At 52.0% G+C, this 17,561-nt stretch overlaps 1 protein-coding gene across 4 annotated transcripts in view; it reads left to right on the top strand.

Moving 5' to 3' along the window:
• The first annotated feature begins 806 nt into the window (after positions 1-806).
• INPP5A (inositol polyphosphate-5-phosphatase A) overlaps positions 807-17,561 on the top strand; it is a 178,913-nt gene continuing 162,158 nt past the window's right edge. For all 4 annotated transcript variants that reach the window (XM_086899511.1, XM_086899508.1, XM_086899509.1 and 1 more), the window contains exon 1: positions 807-952. In XM_086899511.1, the coding sequence (XP_086755637.1) occupies positions 878-952 (75 nt within the window). In that variant the 5' untranslated portion in view covers positions 807-877. The remainder of the gene's footprint in view (positions 953-17,561) is intronic.

Raw genomic sequence — 17,561 nt, 5'->3', positions numbered from 1 at the left:
CCCCAGGGGCTCTGCAGGGGTCCCTGGAGCCGAGCCCTCCGCGGGGCGTTCGCTCCCGGGGAGCGGCGGGACACGGCACGGCCACCCCCGCGGTGACACCGCCGTGCGACAGAGCCCTGTCGCGATAGGGACCGGGCCCCTCCCGGCGGCGGCACCGCTTCCCGCGGGCCCTGCTGGGGCGGTGGCACCGCCGGGCTCCCCCCGGGGCTCCCCCCGGCACGGACCGGCCGGCCCCGAGGAGCCGCTCCCCGCGGGAGGCAGCGCCCGCCCCGCCTCGTCCCGCGCCCCGCAGGGGGGGAACCGTGGGCCCCGCCCGGTCCTCGGGGAGCGGCCCCGCGCCGAGCGGAGCCCGCCGTGTCCCCCGCGCCGGCAGCGGGGACAGCGGGGACAGCGGGGACAGCGCCGCCGGGCGTGTGCGCGCGCCCGCCGCGGGTGGCGTTGCCCTTTTAAGAGCGGCGCGAGGCGGCCGTGACGTCACGCGCGCAGAGCGCTATCCCGGCGCGCCCGCCCGCCCGCACAGCCGGGAGCGGCGGCGGCACCGCCGAGCGCCCGGACCCGCCCGGACCCGCCCCGCCAGCGGCCCCGCCGAGCCCCGCGCGGCCCGCAGCGCCCCGCCGGCACCGCCGCCCTGCCATGCGCCGCGGCCCGGCGCCAGCCTCCGCCGGCGGGAGCCGTCCCGGCAGCAGCGGTAGCGGCGCGGCGGCGGGCGAGCGCTGAGCCGCGGCCCCGCGGGGCGCGGATGTTCGCGGGCTGCCCGCGCCGGGAGCTCTCGCTGCGCTGACGGGGCGGGCCCGGCGCCCCGCTCGCCGCAGCGCCCCGCGCCCGCCCCCGGGCTCCCCGCAGCGCCGCCGCTCCCGGCCGCGCTTCCGCCCGCGCCATGGCGGGGAAGGCGGCCGCGGCCGGCGCCGGGGTACTCCTGGTCACCGCCAACGTCGGCTCCCTCTTTGACGATGTAAGTACCGGGGGCAGCGGGGGCTCCGCGGGCTCAGCGCTGCCCTGGCCCGGGGCCCGGCCCGGCCGGGTGCCCGGGGGTGGGACGAGCCCGGAGCCAGGGCCGCGGGAGCGCCGCTGCCGTGTCGCCGTTCCCAGGTGGCCGCCGTGCGACAGCGTCCGGCGGCTCCGGGGCAGCGGCTGAGCCCCCGAGGAGCCCTGGCCGCCTCCGGGCGCTGCCCCGGCCGCCGGGCACGGTGTGAGGCGAAAATGCAGCGTAATTTCTGTTGGGTGTAGTGTGGGGATGGAGCTCCGGAACGTTCCTCATCCCCGCAGATAAAGCGAGAGCTGCGGCTGGCGCGGGCGAGCTCGGTTCGGTCCGGTCCGGGAATGGGGGCAGTTTTGGGTGGCCGGGCTCCGGACCTGCCCCCGAGAGCCCCCCGGGCCTGGGCAGTGCAGGGCCAGCGCAGCATTCCCGGGGGCTCTCGCTATAAAGTAACGCACATCTGGCACATCTGGCACAGAATCGGGTCCAGGGCTCTCGCTATAAAGTAACGCACATCTGGCACATCTGGCACAGAATCGGGTCCAGGCTCGCGCTGTGTGTGGTTCTCGCTGTGTGTTGGCAGGGGCTTTGCTCGAAATGCACAGAGCCCCGAGATGCCGTAACCCAGGGGGTTTTTTGTCTGGTCTTCAAAGTCTGCTTTGTTTTTTCGTCACTTTAAAGGCTGTTCTGACGTTCACCCTTCGATTATAACAGCTGTGGTTAAGGGATGCAGTTCACCTTTTTTCCGAGTTAAGTAGACTGTTTCTGTTCTCGCCGCAGTTAAGTTTTACGCTTCGGCGTGCGGCTCGTATTGAATGAGCGCTGTGAAAATGTTCATTTCACAGCGATTGCCGTGGCTGTGGCCCCGGGCGGACACAGCAGCGCTGTGTGAGTGATGCCGCTGTGTTCGGTGGGGTTCCAGCAGGTGGTTCCTGCCTTTCCTGCTCCATGGCTGGAGCCGAGGGTGACAGCTCTGTGTCCCCGAGCCCTGCGGCTCCCCGTGCCCGGGCAGGAGCAGCACCCGAGAGCGGTGCAGGAATCCCCGGCTGCCAGCCCAGCCTCTCCTGCTCCTTCCTGCTGCCATCCCGGCCCCGGCCGTGCCCGCAGCCTGCTCGCTGTTTGTGCCGGGGCGAACACACTTCAGTTCCAGCCTCGCCGTGAAAAACTGACTTTCCTACAGCATGGAAACCGGGGCTGTTTGGATCAGCTCCTCTGCAGGGTGGGAATCGGAAGGACTGCTCTGAGCATCTGTGGCTGTGGTCCCGGTGTGTGGCTATTGGACTCGGGGCTGCTGGCTGCCTGGCCGGGCTTCTGCAGTTACATTAGTGCAGGAAAGGTGACATCAGTGGCTCTGGGGACTCGGCTCTCGAGCTGTGTGTGGGAGCTGTCAGTGGTTGCTTCTGCTTGCTGGGCCCTTCCCGTGCAGTCGAGGAGGATGTTTCTGTGCTGGGACCTGGAATTGTTTCAGTCCTGAACAAGGACTTGCTTTGATGGGCTGCACCAGAGCTGGGCTGGAAAACCGCTTCCTATTCCTTGAACTCACGTTTTCTATTTCTGATTTTGGTGGGTGATCCGTGTTTCAAATAAAGCTGCGCTCTCAGTCAGATGTTGCCTGACCTGGGGGCGGTGTGGGGTGGCACAAGCAGGACAGGAGCGCTGGCAGGGGGTGCCCAGGGCTGGGTATCCCACCCTGGCCCGGTCCTGCTGTGCTGGGATCCCAGCTGCTGAGGCCTGAGCCCTCTGGAAGCGTTCGGGGCCAGGTGCCCGTGTGAGAGGCGGCTGCTGGTGGGCTGGAGCTGGGCAGGGGGCTCTGGTGATGGGCAGCCCAGCAGGGTGGGACCCCTGCCCCATCCCACCCAGCACAGCCCGTGATGGCTCTGTGCTGTTCCTCTCCATGTGTCCCCTGAGCGGTGCTGCGTGGCATCAGCAGGGTTTATACTCCAGTTGTGTTTTGGGTGAGTTTGTGTGTGCAAATGCTCTTGACACCAGCATTTTATAGCTTAAAATACTTTCAGTAGTTGGGTTTGCCTGGGTGGGACAGTCTTCCCTAGATCAGTGATGTGCTGACCTGCCTGTACTTCTGCAAAGAGGGGGAAATGGCTTTTTTTGTTCTCTGGTTGCCAGAAGCAGGTTAAGATAACACATGAGCTTGCTCCTGCCAGCCATGCCCATCCACTAATTACCTGTTGCACTGGTGACCTGGGAGCTCATGAATAAACATGGCAAAGTGAAGAGGGACTGAGCTGGCTTCATTTCATTCCTCTAGTAGTTTTGCTGCTTCATTAAAAATGTTAATGGAGTATTAGATCTTCAAATACTCTTCCGAGCTACATGAACATGTGCATCTCATGAATATGAATGTGTGTGATTTTTGGTACCTTTCTGTTTACTTAAGCATTTACTGCTTTTCTTGCTGTTGAACTGTTTCCTGTTTTATCACAATATACACAGTAACAGAAGATGGAGTTCAGGCTACCCATGAGTCACTCTTTTCCCTCTCCTCTGATGCCCCAGCCTATTCCCAGGCAGGGGAATTCAATTAGATGCTCTTTAAAAGTCCTTCCAACCCAAACTGTGATCCCATCCTCTCTCTCTTTCGCTCCCTGATTCCTTGCTTCCTCTGCTTTGACACTTTACATGTACCTTGCAATGAGCTGGGTGCTGTGGTGGGCACAGAGTGCATTTGCCTGGCACTGCGCTGCTTGTGCTGTACAGGGGTTGAATTTACGTCCTGAGTTTCTTTCCCATTCTGCTGTATCCCCTTCATTCTGTTCAGCTGTTTCCAAACAGCTCAGTGCTGTTTCTGCTGTGGCAGACCCCTGGTGAGGAGCAGGCCCTGTGAGAAGCTGCCCTCACTCAGCACATGGCCAGAGCAGCACGGGAGCTGTGGCTGCTCCTGCTGCAGGGGCCAGCTGCAGATCTTTGCAATTCAGCTGTCCTGGCTGCCCCAGAAGTTCTGTTAGTGTGTGTTTAGCTGGGTGCAGGCACAAACCTTGGAAAACCAGCTTGGTGCTCTCACCTGAGAATCATGTCTTACTGCGGGACAGTTTCAGGCTACTTTGGCCTGAATCTGTGCTGGTTGAGTGTCTCCATGTAGGTCTTCAGAGAAAGGATTTCCAAGATGCCCAGCAGACTTAGCTGTACAGGTTCTCAGGTTGGAAAATAGTTCATTTGTTCCAGTTACCTTTGAAATTGCAGTGTATGAGCCTAAATTGGGTCAGAGCTTGCAAAATCCTCCACCTTCATGCACTGGATGTATGTAATTCTTAAATTCTCAGCACGGGTCTAGTCAGAATAGATGTGCAGTGATGACAAGATAGGTAAAAGTTAACCAGAACATTTATTTTATTAGCAAAAAGAGAAGGAGGGGAGAAGTGTGTCAGGGAATTCTGTATGGTGCTGATACCCAGGATTCTGGATGTCTGACAGCATCACTGCCCTGTCTGTGCCCCATTATCTGACTCTGCCTTCCTGTGATGGTGCCAGGGTAGGGACAATAAGCTCTGACATTCCAAGGTGGCTTCACCTGTCCACATCTGGGTGGATGTGTCCCTTTTTCACACAGTACACAAAGAGGGCAGGGATGGAACTTCCTGTTTCATGCCCTGGTTAGAGTATTATTATAAATAAACTTATTCTTTAATTCTGAGAGTGAACTTGAAGTATTCTTTACTTCTGTTAAAAGCTGAATATCAATTGAATTTGAAGTAGAAATAGTTCCCATAATAATTTTTCAGAACAGCCTGCCCTTCTGATGGATGGTGATCACAATGTAGTCTCTCTTTATCGTGTCTGATCCTAATTTTCTGATTCTGAAGCAGTGGGTGTAGGTTTGTTTTGGTACTGGACATCTGTGTATTTAGCTGGTATTAGCTGATAACTATAAAAGGTTTTTTGGCTTTAATTTTGTTTATTTCTATTTTTTTTCTCCCATGAATAATTTGAATTTTGTGGAACATTTCAAATGTGGTAAGATAGGAAATGTATTAGTTCAGTTTTGATTTCTAAATTAGCATTAAGAGTAGCATGTTGCAATTCAAGGCACCCTCTCTTCAAATCACAGCTGTGAGATTGAGTGAAGGGTAATTCATTGTGACTTTTAAAAAGAACGAGTTATTTCACTGCTTAGAAACACTTAACCCCTCCCTTAGGGTCAGTGTTGGTGTTACCTGGTGTGGCAGGTCAGAGCAGGCTGGGGAGCTGCTCCTGGGGATGTGGCAGGGAGGGACAGCAGGGACAGCCTGGGCTGGCAGGGAGGGACACCCTGGACAGGGAGGGACAGCCTGGGCTGGCAGGGAGGGACAGCAGGGACACCCTGGACAGCAGGGACAGCCTGGGCTGGCAGGGAGGGACAGCAGGGACAGCCTGGGCTGCTGCTCTGGCCAGGTGAGGACAGGAACCAGGGAGAGATGCTGGGGAGGCTCTGGCCTGCCTTTGGCTCCTCGCTGCACTGCCCAGAGCTGAACCTTGTGCTGAGCACCTGGGCTGGCCCATGGGGACCCCAGACCCGGGCATTTCTCATCCTGATGCTGCAAGATCGTGTGCTCACAGCTCAGAGCTGCACACTCAGGTTTGAGGGCCATGTACCTTCTGAACAATAACACAGAAGGCCAAGGAGAAAGTATTTTTTCAGTGTTCTCTATGATGGGAGCTGTAGGAATAAGTGATCTCCAACTTCTGTTTATCTGACTCTGCACTCTGTGCTTTCTAGGTTCTGCTTGTTTTGGTGTCTGATTTCTGGGTTTTTTTTGTTGTGGGAGTGGCCCTGTCAATTTCTTAAATATTGGTGCTGCCTTCTGTTTGTTTGGTTTTGTGTGTCAGACTCTCAAATGTTTTTCCTTTCAGTTTCTGCCATACTCCTGTTTATGTTGTACTTTAGGAAGCTTTCTTGTTTCTCTCCATTCTGAACTCCCTGTGCAGGAGGTGGAACTCTGAGGTAGCCCTGGCTTTGTGTGCCCTTTAGGATGATGCTGTGGGGAGGGATTTTGGTTTGAGAACCTTTCCCCTCTGCTCGTGGTGTGTGCTGGGGATGAGCTGGGGATGAGCTGCGGGGTGTGTGGGCAGCTGGGCTCGGTGGAGCTGCGCCAGTGCTCAGCTGGCCTGAGCTGCACAGGTGCTTTCTGCAGTGTCTCGGGCCAGGGAGCTGGTCCCTGCAACAGCTGAGGGGTGGCTGAGGGGTGGTACCTGTTAGAAACCCCTCCTCTCTTTGTCTTTGGCAGGTGATGTGCCCGCAGCCGAGCGGTCCCACAAGGGCAGAGTCTGTCCCTCACAGCCTGCTCGCAGAGGAGCTGGGTGCTTGTCCTGGTCTGCAGCTCCCTGAGTGCCAGCTTGCAGGAAAACCAGCTCCTGGCAGGCTCAGGGTGCCTGGCAGGGTGTGCTGGGGTCCCTGGTAACCCACCCAGAGCATCCCCAGCTCCGTGCCGTGGTCCGGGGGTATGAGCTGCTCACCACCAGCCTCCCCTGCAGCCCCTGGGGTGTACTCAGAGAGCCAGCTGAGCATGAGCTGCACAGAAAAGTCCTCTTTTAAATGTAATTGAGGAGCAAGACCTGAAGCAGACATGCAGTAAAGCATGATGTGTTATTGTGCATCCATGTACTTGTAAAAGTTGAAGCTCTAGTTTGCTGAAGATGACTGGAGCAGTAACAGTACAGGCAGCACAGAGGTTGGAGGATTCCTCCAAGATGGAGTTATATGCTTAAAAAATCCACGTTTTTCTTTAGCAAAAATTCAGCATTTTTTTCTTTTTAGCAAATAGTTTTACAATTCTCTGAGCAAAAAAGTTTCCATTAAGAGCTGGTACAGTGTTCAGCCTTCCTTGAGGAAGATGCTCAAAGGTTTATCTTATAGAATGTCCTTTTTTTTCTTTTTGATTAAGTGCTATCACTGACAAATGGAACACAAAGAGGTAATAGTGGCAAAGTGCATTATAATTATACCTTTCTTCTAATGTGGTTTTATAGCAGTAGAGTTGGTATTTTGCAGCTTCTGCAAGTCACCAGTGTATCAATGTGAGTGTTAAAAAAATGACTTAGTTCCTATTTTATTTCATATTTGAATGTGAAATTATGCAATGTGGGTAGGATACCGTAGGAAGAAAGCTTTACATGCAGGTCTGATAGTTTCTTAGCTTGGACAAGCACTAGGCCATATTTTAAAGGTTTAGTTCCTGTTCCAAAGTTCTCATCATCAATTTTCCTACCACAAAATTAGACTTCAAAGACACAGAGTACTAGTCAAGCCCTCAGATTTCATGATTTACATAAGAAGCTGATCTGGTTTTTACTTACTACTTCTGTCTTTCCCCTTTTCTAGTATCTATTTTGTCATACTGTTTATATATTCTACCCCTATGAATGTATTTCCTCTTTTTACCTCAGATATTTTCTTTCCCTTTCTGGTACCGTGTGTACTCACCTCCTTCTGAAAGCTCTTCCCTTACTCCTAATTTATGATTTAAAGTGAGTCACTTGAAGGAGTCTCTTTGATTTGTAGTTTTGTGGGTGCCTCACATGCTGTCAGGAGGGTGAGTGTGGCTGCCTGAGCACGCTCTTTGCTCTGCTGATGAGGAGATCCCACCAGCTCAGACTCAGTTTCCCCTCCACCGTGGGCATGCCATGCCTTGGCACCCGAGTGGGGAGAGGAAATCCAGTGTCTGAACTACCCTGGAAGGCAAAGTGGCTTTAAGTGTGGCTCTGGAAGGTGCCTCTTCCACCACCCTGCAGAGGCTCATCCACTTTGGCTGCAGCTTTGCCTCGTCCTCTGCCCCTAAACTCTCACCTTAAACTGGAATGGAAAAAGAAAAAGGCAGACAGGTGTGCCTGCAAGGCAGTTGTATGTTTTTAGTATGTGGGAGCTCTCAAAGTGCTATGTTAATACGATGTTAATGTAGGTTAATACTTTATTTGATACTCTCTAAGCAGCTTTCACTCTCCTTGTGGAGAACAGGAGGTGGTGATGGGAAAACAGAAACGCCCTCTGACTTCAGTGGCTGCTTGAATGGCCTGTCAGAATCCTTTAGCATCCTTTTGGCATCTTTATTACTGAAGTGGCATCTTCCCCTGCTGAAATTTCCATGGAAATATGCTATTTTTCATATTGTGGAGAAGGTCACATTAAGCACAATCATTCTGGGGAAGAGTGAGTATTAAAAGTGAAATGTTACTATGGCTTCTTTTCTCCCAATGGTGTGTAATAGTTATTCAATGCTCTTAGCACTACTATCAGTATTTGTACATCACTTTAAAATGTAAATATTTTATTTAATCACTTTAATTTCTAACACTTTTCCTGTTATTGGCAAAACTTGAAGTTAAAGCATGTATTGAAGCAAACAAAGGTGTTCATTGTTCTTATATGATATTTGAAGTCAGATATAATTGATGGTTTTCATTAATGTCTTCAAGTTGTTAAGCACTCATCTTCATGACTCAGTCAGCTGTAACAAATGATATCCTTGAAAGCAGAACATTAAAGCTGAGGAAAGCAATTAACCTGTGGTGTTGTCTCAGGTTTTGTGTGGTACCTTAGGGTCGGTTCCAGCAGCTCTTGTGGGTGTGACTGTCACTGACACCTGGGTGTTTATTACCCTGCAGCGCAGCTGAGACCTCTGGGCTGTGATTCATGGCACCTGTGGCTCGGGGATGTGGTTACAGGTGCCAAGGTGCAACATGGAGAGCTTTCCTTTTGCTTGTGCTTTGTGACTGCAAGGATTTTCCCTTCCTCTGTTGGTTTGTCCGCAGTGAAACAGCTGATCTTTTCTTGTACTGTTTCCCAAGCTGGTGAAAAGGTCTCCTGCCTCTATTCCTTGACAAGTCCTGCTGTCCCTGTCTATTTTGTCTCGTATTTTCCCTGGTTTCACCTTGGTTTCTTTTCTAATACAGAAGTTCTAGTCAGGAGAGGCTTTAATGTCACCCAGAACTGTAGCAGAGCCAGAAAGAAAGCGATGGGTGACATGTGGTGTGCGGGGCTGCCTGCTCTGGGCAGAGGCCAGCCAGAGGTTCTGCTCAGCCAGAGCTTTTGGATATCAAATGGGTAAAGCAGAAGAAATCCTGACCTCTCATACAAGCTTCTTTCTAAGTCAAACACATCGTTTTGTGTTTGCCTGCTTCCTGCATCCGTGCTGGAGGCTGCAGTCAGCTGGCTGCCTCTCCATCATCCAGGGTCTGGCCTTGGCTCTCCTCCACCATCCAGGGTCTGGCCTTGGCTCTCCACCATCCAGGGTCTGGCCTTGGCTCTCCTCCACCCTCCAGGGTCTGGCCTTGGCTCTCCTCCATCATCCAGGGTCTGGCCTTGGCTCTCCTCCACCTTCCAGGGTGCCTGCTCCTTGCAGATCACTGACAGCTCCAGAAGTGTTGGAAGAGTGGCATTTGTTCACATCCTGCTTGTGCTCAGTCTATGAAAGCCAGAAGAAAAGAATGTTGATATGGGCTGGTTTGCATCTGGAAGCCATGCACTGTTCCTCTTAGACATGCCCAGGGACAGTGTCCTGAATGGTGCTGGAATGAGGTGGCTCAGGGTATGCTGTGGTGAATCAGGATATGCTGTGGTGAATCAGGATATGCTGTGGTGAATCAGGCTCACATTTGAACCTGGAGTGTTGGACTGCAGCACTCAAGGCTGCAGATCCGTGTATGGAGAGCAGCAGCACCACAGTTCAGACAGGGACTCCTGCCTGTGTTGTGCAGCGACTGCCCAGGACTGTCTGACCCTCAAAACAGCCTGGAGATAAAAATAACTTCCTTCAGGGCAAAAGGTGTGCTCCAGGAGGAGTGGTGGTTAGTGGTGGGGATGCTGGGCTAGGCTCTGGAGATCAGAGCTCAGTTTGCATTCAGCCCATCCTGTGTGACCCCAAACCCCCTGGACAACTGCCCCATCAGCAGTGGCATGCCCAGGCTGCAGACACGGTGTCTGGGTTCTCCTGCCCAAAAGGGGAGGATGTTGGAAGGATGCTCTGGAGGTTCTGAAGTTGAAGCTGGTGAGGGCTGTGATGGCAGGTGAGCATGGCTCTGCAGCCAGAGCAGGTGTGCAAGCAGAGAGCTGGACCGTGGCTGAGAGCCAGGGCAATGTTCCTTCAGGGTTAGCTCACAAGGGCAGAGGAGCAGCTGGTGCAGACTGCAGCACAGCCTGTGTGGGCATGCACCACCCTGGGTTACTGGAGAAGCTCCTGAACAAAGGCTCAGATAATCTGAGCTGTGGGAGCCTTCTGCTTAACAAGAGCTGCTTGGCTTGCGCAAGCTGAAAGCAAAACCAGCTCTCTTCAGTTATGGGAGTAACTGAGCAGGGAGAGATGCTGGGTGTGGGTCTGCCTTTGGTGAGGCTCACACTGGTTACAGGATGTGGATGGTGCACCCTCTGTAGAACACTCAGCCCTGGGTACGAGGCCTCGCTGACGCGGCGCAGGAGCGGCGGATCGCAGGCTCTGGGCACCGTGGGAACACGCAGGATCCAAATCCTGTTTGTTGTACTTTGCCTGAGGTAGAGCTGCCTCTACATGTCCACTCCTCACTTTCCATTTTCCACTGCATTCTTGAAAAGATTTTTTTTTAAATTGTCCTGGAATGTTTGAGTGTGTTGGCAAGGCGCTGCATAGGAATGGCCGGGCTCCTTGGAGCACCTCTGCACCAGGCTGGTGGCGCTGCAGTGGGTGAGCAGTGACAGGCACACAGGCATTGCGAGCAGGACCTAATTCTGAATTCTTTCATTAAAGCTTTTCAAGTGATGTGGTGGGAACTTGTTTTGAAGTTTTTTGTTTTCCTGTTGTCGCAAACTCTGTAAGTTTAGAGGCTTTAGCGATCCTTTTGGAAAAGCAAAACTAGTTCTCATGTAGGAACAGCTCAGAACTGTATGCTGAGCTCTGTGTGTCAAGTGAATATGAAAAGAAATGGTACAAAAATCACTTGAGGAAAGTCTGTACTCTTGAAGTACCATCAGCCAGCACTGGCTCTATTGGTTTTGTTTACTTCAGGATTTTTATTTAAGGACAGAATTGGTGCTTTTTTCGGACTGTCTGGGCACTGGAGTCCTTTCTGTACACTCTTGGGCAGACAGCTGTCATTGGGTCCAGCACTGCAGCAGATTTGCACAAAGAAGGTTCCCTTTGACAAAAGCACTGGCTGTTTGTGTTCCTGACCTGACTGTTCAAAGTGTTTTTAAAAACCATCTGTCCAGAGTGAAAGTTTTTATCTAGAATTCCTATTATGCTTTTTATTGGAGGAAGAAATTGAAAAACTGTTTGGGTATTTTTTATATTTTAACTTCAAGTGCTGCCAGGCACATGAAGAAGTCAAGAACTGGGTGGGACGATATGATAGGACCAACCCACTCACTTCAGAGAACTGGATGTGACCCAAAAATCTTCTGCTAAAACAAGTTTATTTTCATGAACTGGCAGCGTTGTTTTTCTGGGCTGGGAGGACAGGCCTGATCCTGGCTCCACTGCTCACCAGGCTCTGAAGCCAGTTCTCATTTGTCTTGTGGGACAGCCTTTTAGCAAAAAGGAAACAGACCCTTTCCTCTTCAGCTGCCTTACTAAATATTAAAGTATTTGTTATTTATGACCGTTCTGTACATTTTACTTATCTCAGGAAAGAAAGATCTGTAGTTCCTTCCCCAGTTTTTCCTAAATTATGTGAATGTTGTGTGGATCTGCTTGTTCTTGAAGGCTGTTACTGTCATTGCGGTGTCATGAAGTGTGTGAACAGAAAGTTGTCTCCCAGGATGGGTGAAGACAGAACTGTATCAGCCAGGTGAAGGGAGACATCCTTGATGAGTAGGTGAATTTCAGTGCAGGACTTGCTTGTGTTTCTTAAAAGAATGAACTTCTGTGGACATTCAGTGTTGTGTAATGAAAGTGTGTATTAAACAGATAAGGGTAGAAAGGGCTGCATTCAGAACAGTGCAAGAAAGGTCCATAAGGAAATGCCAGAGAGTTTTGGTACCTGCAATTTGGGGGTTCTGGACAAGGCCCTGAGCACCTGACTCTTGGGAGATGCTGAGCAGGGAGTGCACCTCCAGAACCCCACCGCATTCTGTGACTCTCTAGCCAGACATTACACATTTTCTCCTTGGTTTTGTCTTTGTTGCTGATGCCATTGCCCATTGCTTTCCAGCACTTGCTAGGGATGACAGCGTACTTCTCTGTTCAACATTTTGTGGCGAATCCTCATTCCCTTTTTATCTGCATTTCTGTTATGGATGTAGACCATTTCCAGCTGCTTTCCAGAGTGACAGGAACTGGAACATGTGCATGCTTTCCTAAAAATTGGAGGAAAACCATGCATGTTGTCTGTCAGCCTATAAAGTCCCTAAATATTGTGAAAGCTTCCTCGTGCCCTCTGTGTGTGGGAACTGGAATATCCAAGTCAGGCTTGCAGCTCTGATGGGTTTTGTTTGTTTGATTTTCTGTTGACATTTCAGTAGCAAATAAATACACTGTTCCCAGTTAGTGCAGAAGTGGGAAAGAGCCAGAAGAGCGTTCCAAGTGCCTGGGACAGCAAGGGCAGTGCATCCGCAGCGTTTACTGGCAGCTGATGCGGTATTTACCCCAAAATGAAGCTGCGGCAGAGGCACGTGCAGGGAGGTGATTCCAAAGCAGAGAAACTCCTGTGCCTGTATGTTCCTTTTCAATCTACTGTGTTTGCAGCATTGCTGGTTTTTGTCTGAAGCATTATTGGTCCAAACAACTGCTGAGAACCGGGAAAAACGTGATAGGACAGAAAGTATAAAGAAAGTATTCCTCTTGATTTACGTTTCTGTTCCGTCCCCATGTCACGCACAGCACAGAGACCTGCTGTTCTCTGTGGAGCGATTCACCGGGCACAGCCGGAGCTGCTGGAAGCGCTCTGAGGCTGCCCGGGGCCTGGCGGCCGGGGGCTCGGCGGGACCGGGGGGCTCGGGGGGTTCAGCAGGCCCGGGGGGTTCAGCAGGCCCGGGGGGCCCGGGGGGCTCGGCAGGCCCGGGGGCTCGGCAGGCCCGGGGGGCCCGAGGGGCTCGGCAGGCCCGGGGGGGGGTTCGGCAGGCCCGGGGGGTTCAGCAGGCCCGGGGGGGGGCTCGGCAGGCCCGGGGGGTTCAGCAGGCTCGGGGGGCTCGGCAGGCCCGGGGGGGGGCTCGGCAGGCTCGGGGGGTTCAGCAGGCCCGGGGGGCTCGGCAGGCCCGGGGGGTTCAGCAGGCCCGGGCTCGCCCGCTGTGCTGCGGGGGCGATGCCGCCTCGCCGGCAGCCGGGCAGGTTCGGGCCCTTCCCTGTGCCGGGAATTGCAGAGCTGATCTCACAGGTGGCTCCGCTGGCTCAGCGCTGTTTTCTCAGCCCAGCCGAGGCCGGCACCGGCTCTCTCCAGGGCTGTGCTCCCCGCTGTGCTGACGGGGCGCTGGGCCGGGGCTGGGGCCGGGGTCGCTCCGCTGGGGCCGGGGTCGCTCCGCTGGGGCCGGGACTGGGGCCGGGGTCGCTCCGGAGCCGGGGTCGCTCCGCTGGGGCCGGGGCCGGGGTCGCTCCGCTGGGGCCGGGGCCGGGGTCGCTCCGCTGGGGCCGGGGCTGGGGTTGGGGTTGGGGCCGGGGTCGCTCCGGAGCCGGGGTCGCTCCGCCGGGGCCGGGGCTGGGGTTGGGGCCGGGGTCGCTCCGGAGCCCGGGTCGCTCCGCCGGGCTCCGGGCAGCACGGCCGCGGCTCACGGCTGATTGATCGATCACCTGCGGAGTGGCCCCGGGCGAGCAGGGCCCAGCACCGGGGGGTGGCTCACGGTGCTCTGGGGGGGTCTCTGGAGGCCGTGGCTGTCGGCAGAGCCGTCTCTCCATCTCCCCATTCCCTCTGCAAACAGCAGCTCTGGGAACTCTCTGTTGGAGGAGTCTCTGTCTCATTTGCAGCTCCAGGTGGTGGCTTGGGTTTATCCTGAAAGCCTGTGCAGGGTCGTGTCCCAGAAACGGAGAGACCTCTCTGTGCCACACACCATAACTGCACAGGAACTGCTCACTTTTGAATCGTTTGGGACTTCATGTTCAGCTCTGCACTGGCATCCTGAAATAGGAACAAGGACTGGAGCAGAAGAGCATGGACAGGGCTCTTAGCCAGAATCTCCCAGCCATCTCCCTGGGGTGTCACACAAATACTGAAACATCAATGTATATCCTGGATAAGAGACAGTTGTTTAAAAGAAGTTTTTAAAAAGCCAAGCAAATAAAACCCAACCACAAAAAACCCCCAGTCAAATCCTCAAACCCCCAAATCCTCAGACAGTTAAAAGTGAATGTTATGTAGCCTCATACTTGGCAGGAGCATTGTTACTGTTTTTCCTTCCAAATACAAGAATAAGCCAATGGTGAATCTCAGCTTTAGTGAAAAGCTGGCTTTGCTGAGGAGTCTGGAAATGCTTGGGTCATGTTACTGTGTTCCTTACAGCTCCTCAGAGCTTTTGTTGAGAATTGGAGAATGTTAGACAGCACTTTAACTATATTTGTGTGAAATGCAGGCATGCTGATACTCCCATGCATCACACTGTCCTAGAGGGAGATACTTACAGCTGCTCAGCTTTTTCAGAATGTTCTGTAGTATTTTAATGAATTGAAAAATGGGAGGTGTTTTCCTGAGATCTTGGCAGAACTGAAATTTTTATTTTGTTTTTGCAGCACTTCTTCCAAAACCTCTTAATTAAATCTATGAATCTAAAAGCTTTAAGAAAATGGAAGTTCTCATTGAATGGGCATATAAAAAAGTCAGGAAACTTACAAAGTTGTTTGTTATAGAAGTTGCCAGTGTTTGTGAAATGTGACATTCACAAAGACAGCATATTAGACTAGTCCACGTGTTCTCTTCAGTTTTTCATACTTTTTCTTGCTTAAAATGGGTATTTTTTGTTTAGTACATACTTTAAGGCAAAGGATAGGAGGTGTATGGCATCAGTGCTTGCAGAGGAGAGGTGCTCACACTTTCCTAGGCTGTTTGCTGGATGTTTCAGGGCAGTGTATCCCTTTCTGTTGTGTGCCCAGCCTGAGGTGTATCACTGTAAGTATTATCCTATGTCCTATAAAATATCCCTGGGACTGTGCAAGTGTTTCCTCTGTAGAGCATAAGCAAATTGTAATGTGAAAACACAATAGGTGGATTTGCCAAAACCCCATCTGGAATTGGGGGATGTACTTCATTTGACTTCCCTGTGTGTCCCTAAGCAGTAGCTGTGACTTGCCCTGGGAGACAAATGGGTGCTTTTTCCAAATAATTTCAGTAACCATGAATTCAAATGGCATTCTTTAATGCATTTTGGAAACAGGTGTTAGATCTCTGAGAAGAGAGAGCAGAAGCTGCATTCTTCCCAAAGCACTCAGTTCTGTCTCAGGGAAGATGCTGGTTTGAGGGCTGCATTTCCAGTACTGAGACCTTTGGATCAAAGCCCTGCTCACAGCTCAGCCTACTCTGGAGTTCCTTTGAATGGAGCACTGGCCCTTCCTGGGAAGGTGGAGGAGGAGCTGAGTGGATCATCTGCTCCATTGTGCCACTGTCTTCACCCCATTTCTTGTCAGTCTGTCCCATTTTCCCTCTGTTTCCCTTGCTACTGTAAAGGCAACTTGGCCTTTATAATAAAGCCTATGGTAAGTCATAAAAACAGCTGGAAAGGCTGCTCACCTTGTACCCAAGGTGATTGATAGAGCTGTTGAAGCAGTCTGGACTAACTGCTGCAGAGCTGTCAGTTCAGCAAGCTCTGAGTTGCAGGGATTGTTGTGGTTCCTGTTGTGGTCAGTGAGGCTGGGGCTGGCACTGAGATGTGCACAGGTAGCCCTGAGGCCAGCACTGCTCTGGGCATTTGTCCACCTGTGCTCAGGTGTGCTCCAGCTGCATTTATCTCCAGAGTTTACAAATGCAGTTGGTTGTGTGACAGGGTTATTTGCTTCTCTGTTTGTTCATTGGGGTGTTTTTTGGTTGTTTTTGTTGTTTGTTTTGGGTTGTTGTTGTTTTTTTGGGTTTTTTTGTACTGGTGGTGTTTTTATTGTTTTGTTTTGGAGATTTTGGTTGTGTGATTTTTTTTTATATTTTGAAAGGGACTGACTTCTGACAATGAACTTGAAGAAAATGTGAACAGGTCGCAATAAATACTGTCCCAGTGAGCTGTGCTTGAAGTTATTAGAGAGGTGGTAAATCTCTTTGGTCCTTTTAGTCCTCTCCTGGGTTTGAAAGGGTAACCCAGGCTCCATGGTTGTGAGTTTCCTGGAGCAGTGCTCTCCCTTCTGTCCTTTACCTTTCTCCTCTTTTTATCATTGCCTGTGCCTCAAAGATGGATAAACTGAAAGTTCTCATGTCTAAAGCCATGTTGTATAAATATTTCTGTAGTATATTGTAACATATACTGGCTGTTCAGGGATCTCAAACAGGAGCAAAAACTGAACTGAGCTCGGGTAGTATTTGTGATTAATTAATGTTAGGATGCCTGGAGAGCCCCAAGTACAACTGGAAGCATAAATGCATTGTAAATGATAGCATGTACTGAGGAGACATGGTCTCAGTATGGGAAAACAAACTGTTGGTAAAATCTTCCTAAAATTCAGTGCCTGATACAGAACCTTGAGTACAGTAAGTGTCTTACCCTGTAGAAAAAACACAAAGCAAATGCCAAAGGACATGGTGTTAACAGAGATTATTTAAATGCCTGGGGCACCTGACAAGCAGTGCTGTAGGTACCTGTTGCTGGAATGTGGGCTGGATTTAGAGCCTGCTCCACAGCTTGGCTGCTCCCTCTCATAAGATGCTGGGTTTTGCTTCAATATCCTAAGTAGGAATAGAGGTGAGATTACTTCAGGAAGTGCTGCACCATCAGGGAAGTGGCTGTACTCCCTGTGTTGTTTGTTTGGCACATTAATTGGTTAATTAATTACCCTCCCCCATTAGTTCCTGTTGCGTCTCACCTGCCCTAAGTCGGCACTGGAGAGGAGATGAGTGCACAGCTGGGTTTGTGGAACTGGAGGATGGCAAGAACCAGCTCAGGAAAAGCCTGTGTTCCTCGTGGGACTCTGGAGATGGCTGTGGTGGGGGGTTTTGGCCCGGCAGGTGTGCTGATAAAACTGAATGGCACAGTTCTCTGAAGTGTCCTCTCTCCAGACTGCCTGACATTTCCTCCTCTCATGAACTGCAGAGCACAAACCAAGGCAGAGAGCAAAACTGGCCTGCTTTCATTGAGCAGTGCTTCAGGCTTTCACTGGAATTTATCACTGCATCTTGTTTACTTCTTGGAGTGCTCTTTGCAAACACAGCAGCAGCAGATTTGGCCTTAAAAAAAAGGAGGCAATGTGCAATTTCTGTTCTACCTCCTATTGTTTAATTGAATATTTGTTGAAATGTGTGTGCCATCCTTGCTTGGCAAGGCCCCCTGAAATCTCTAGCCACAAGAAGCTCTGCTTGCTATCTGTGAACTGGATTTTCTTTTAGTTCTCTTTCTCAAGTTGCTGTTCTTTTTTAAACTCGGCAGAGGCTGTGCAGCAGTTGGGTTTGTGAGAGCAGCTGTTCCTGGTGGAGCTGCTGGTGCCTGTGAGCAGAGTGAGCCCAGAGCTCTCTGCTCCTTGGTAACGATGGCCACGCTCCCTCACGGAGCCTGGAGATAACAGGGAAATGA

Source organism: Cyanistes caeruleus, chromosome 8, assembly GCF_971803275.1.
Source record: "Cyanistes caeruleus chromosome 8, bCyaCae1.hap1.1, whole genome shotgun sequence".
NCBI classification, from domain to species: Eukaryota; Metazoa; Chordata; class Aves; order Passeriformes; family Paridae; genus Cyanistes; species Cyanistes caeruleus.
The sequence above is the reverse complement of the archived record's forward strand: the minus strand, read 5'-3'. Positions and strand labels throughout refer to the sequence as shown.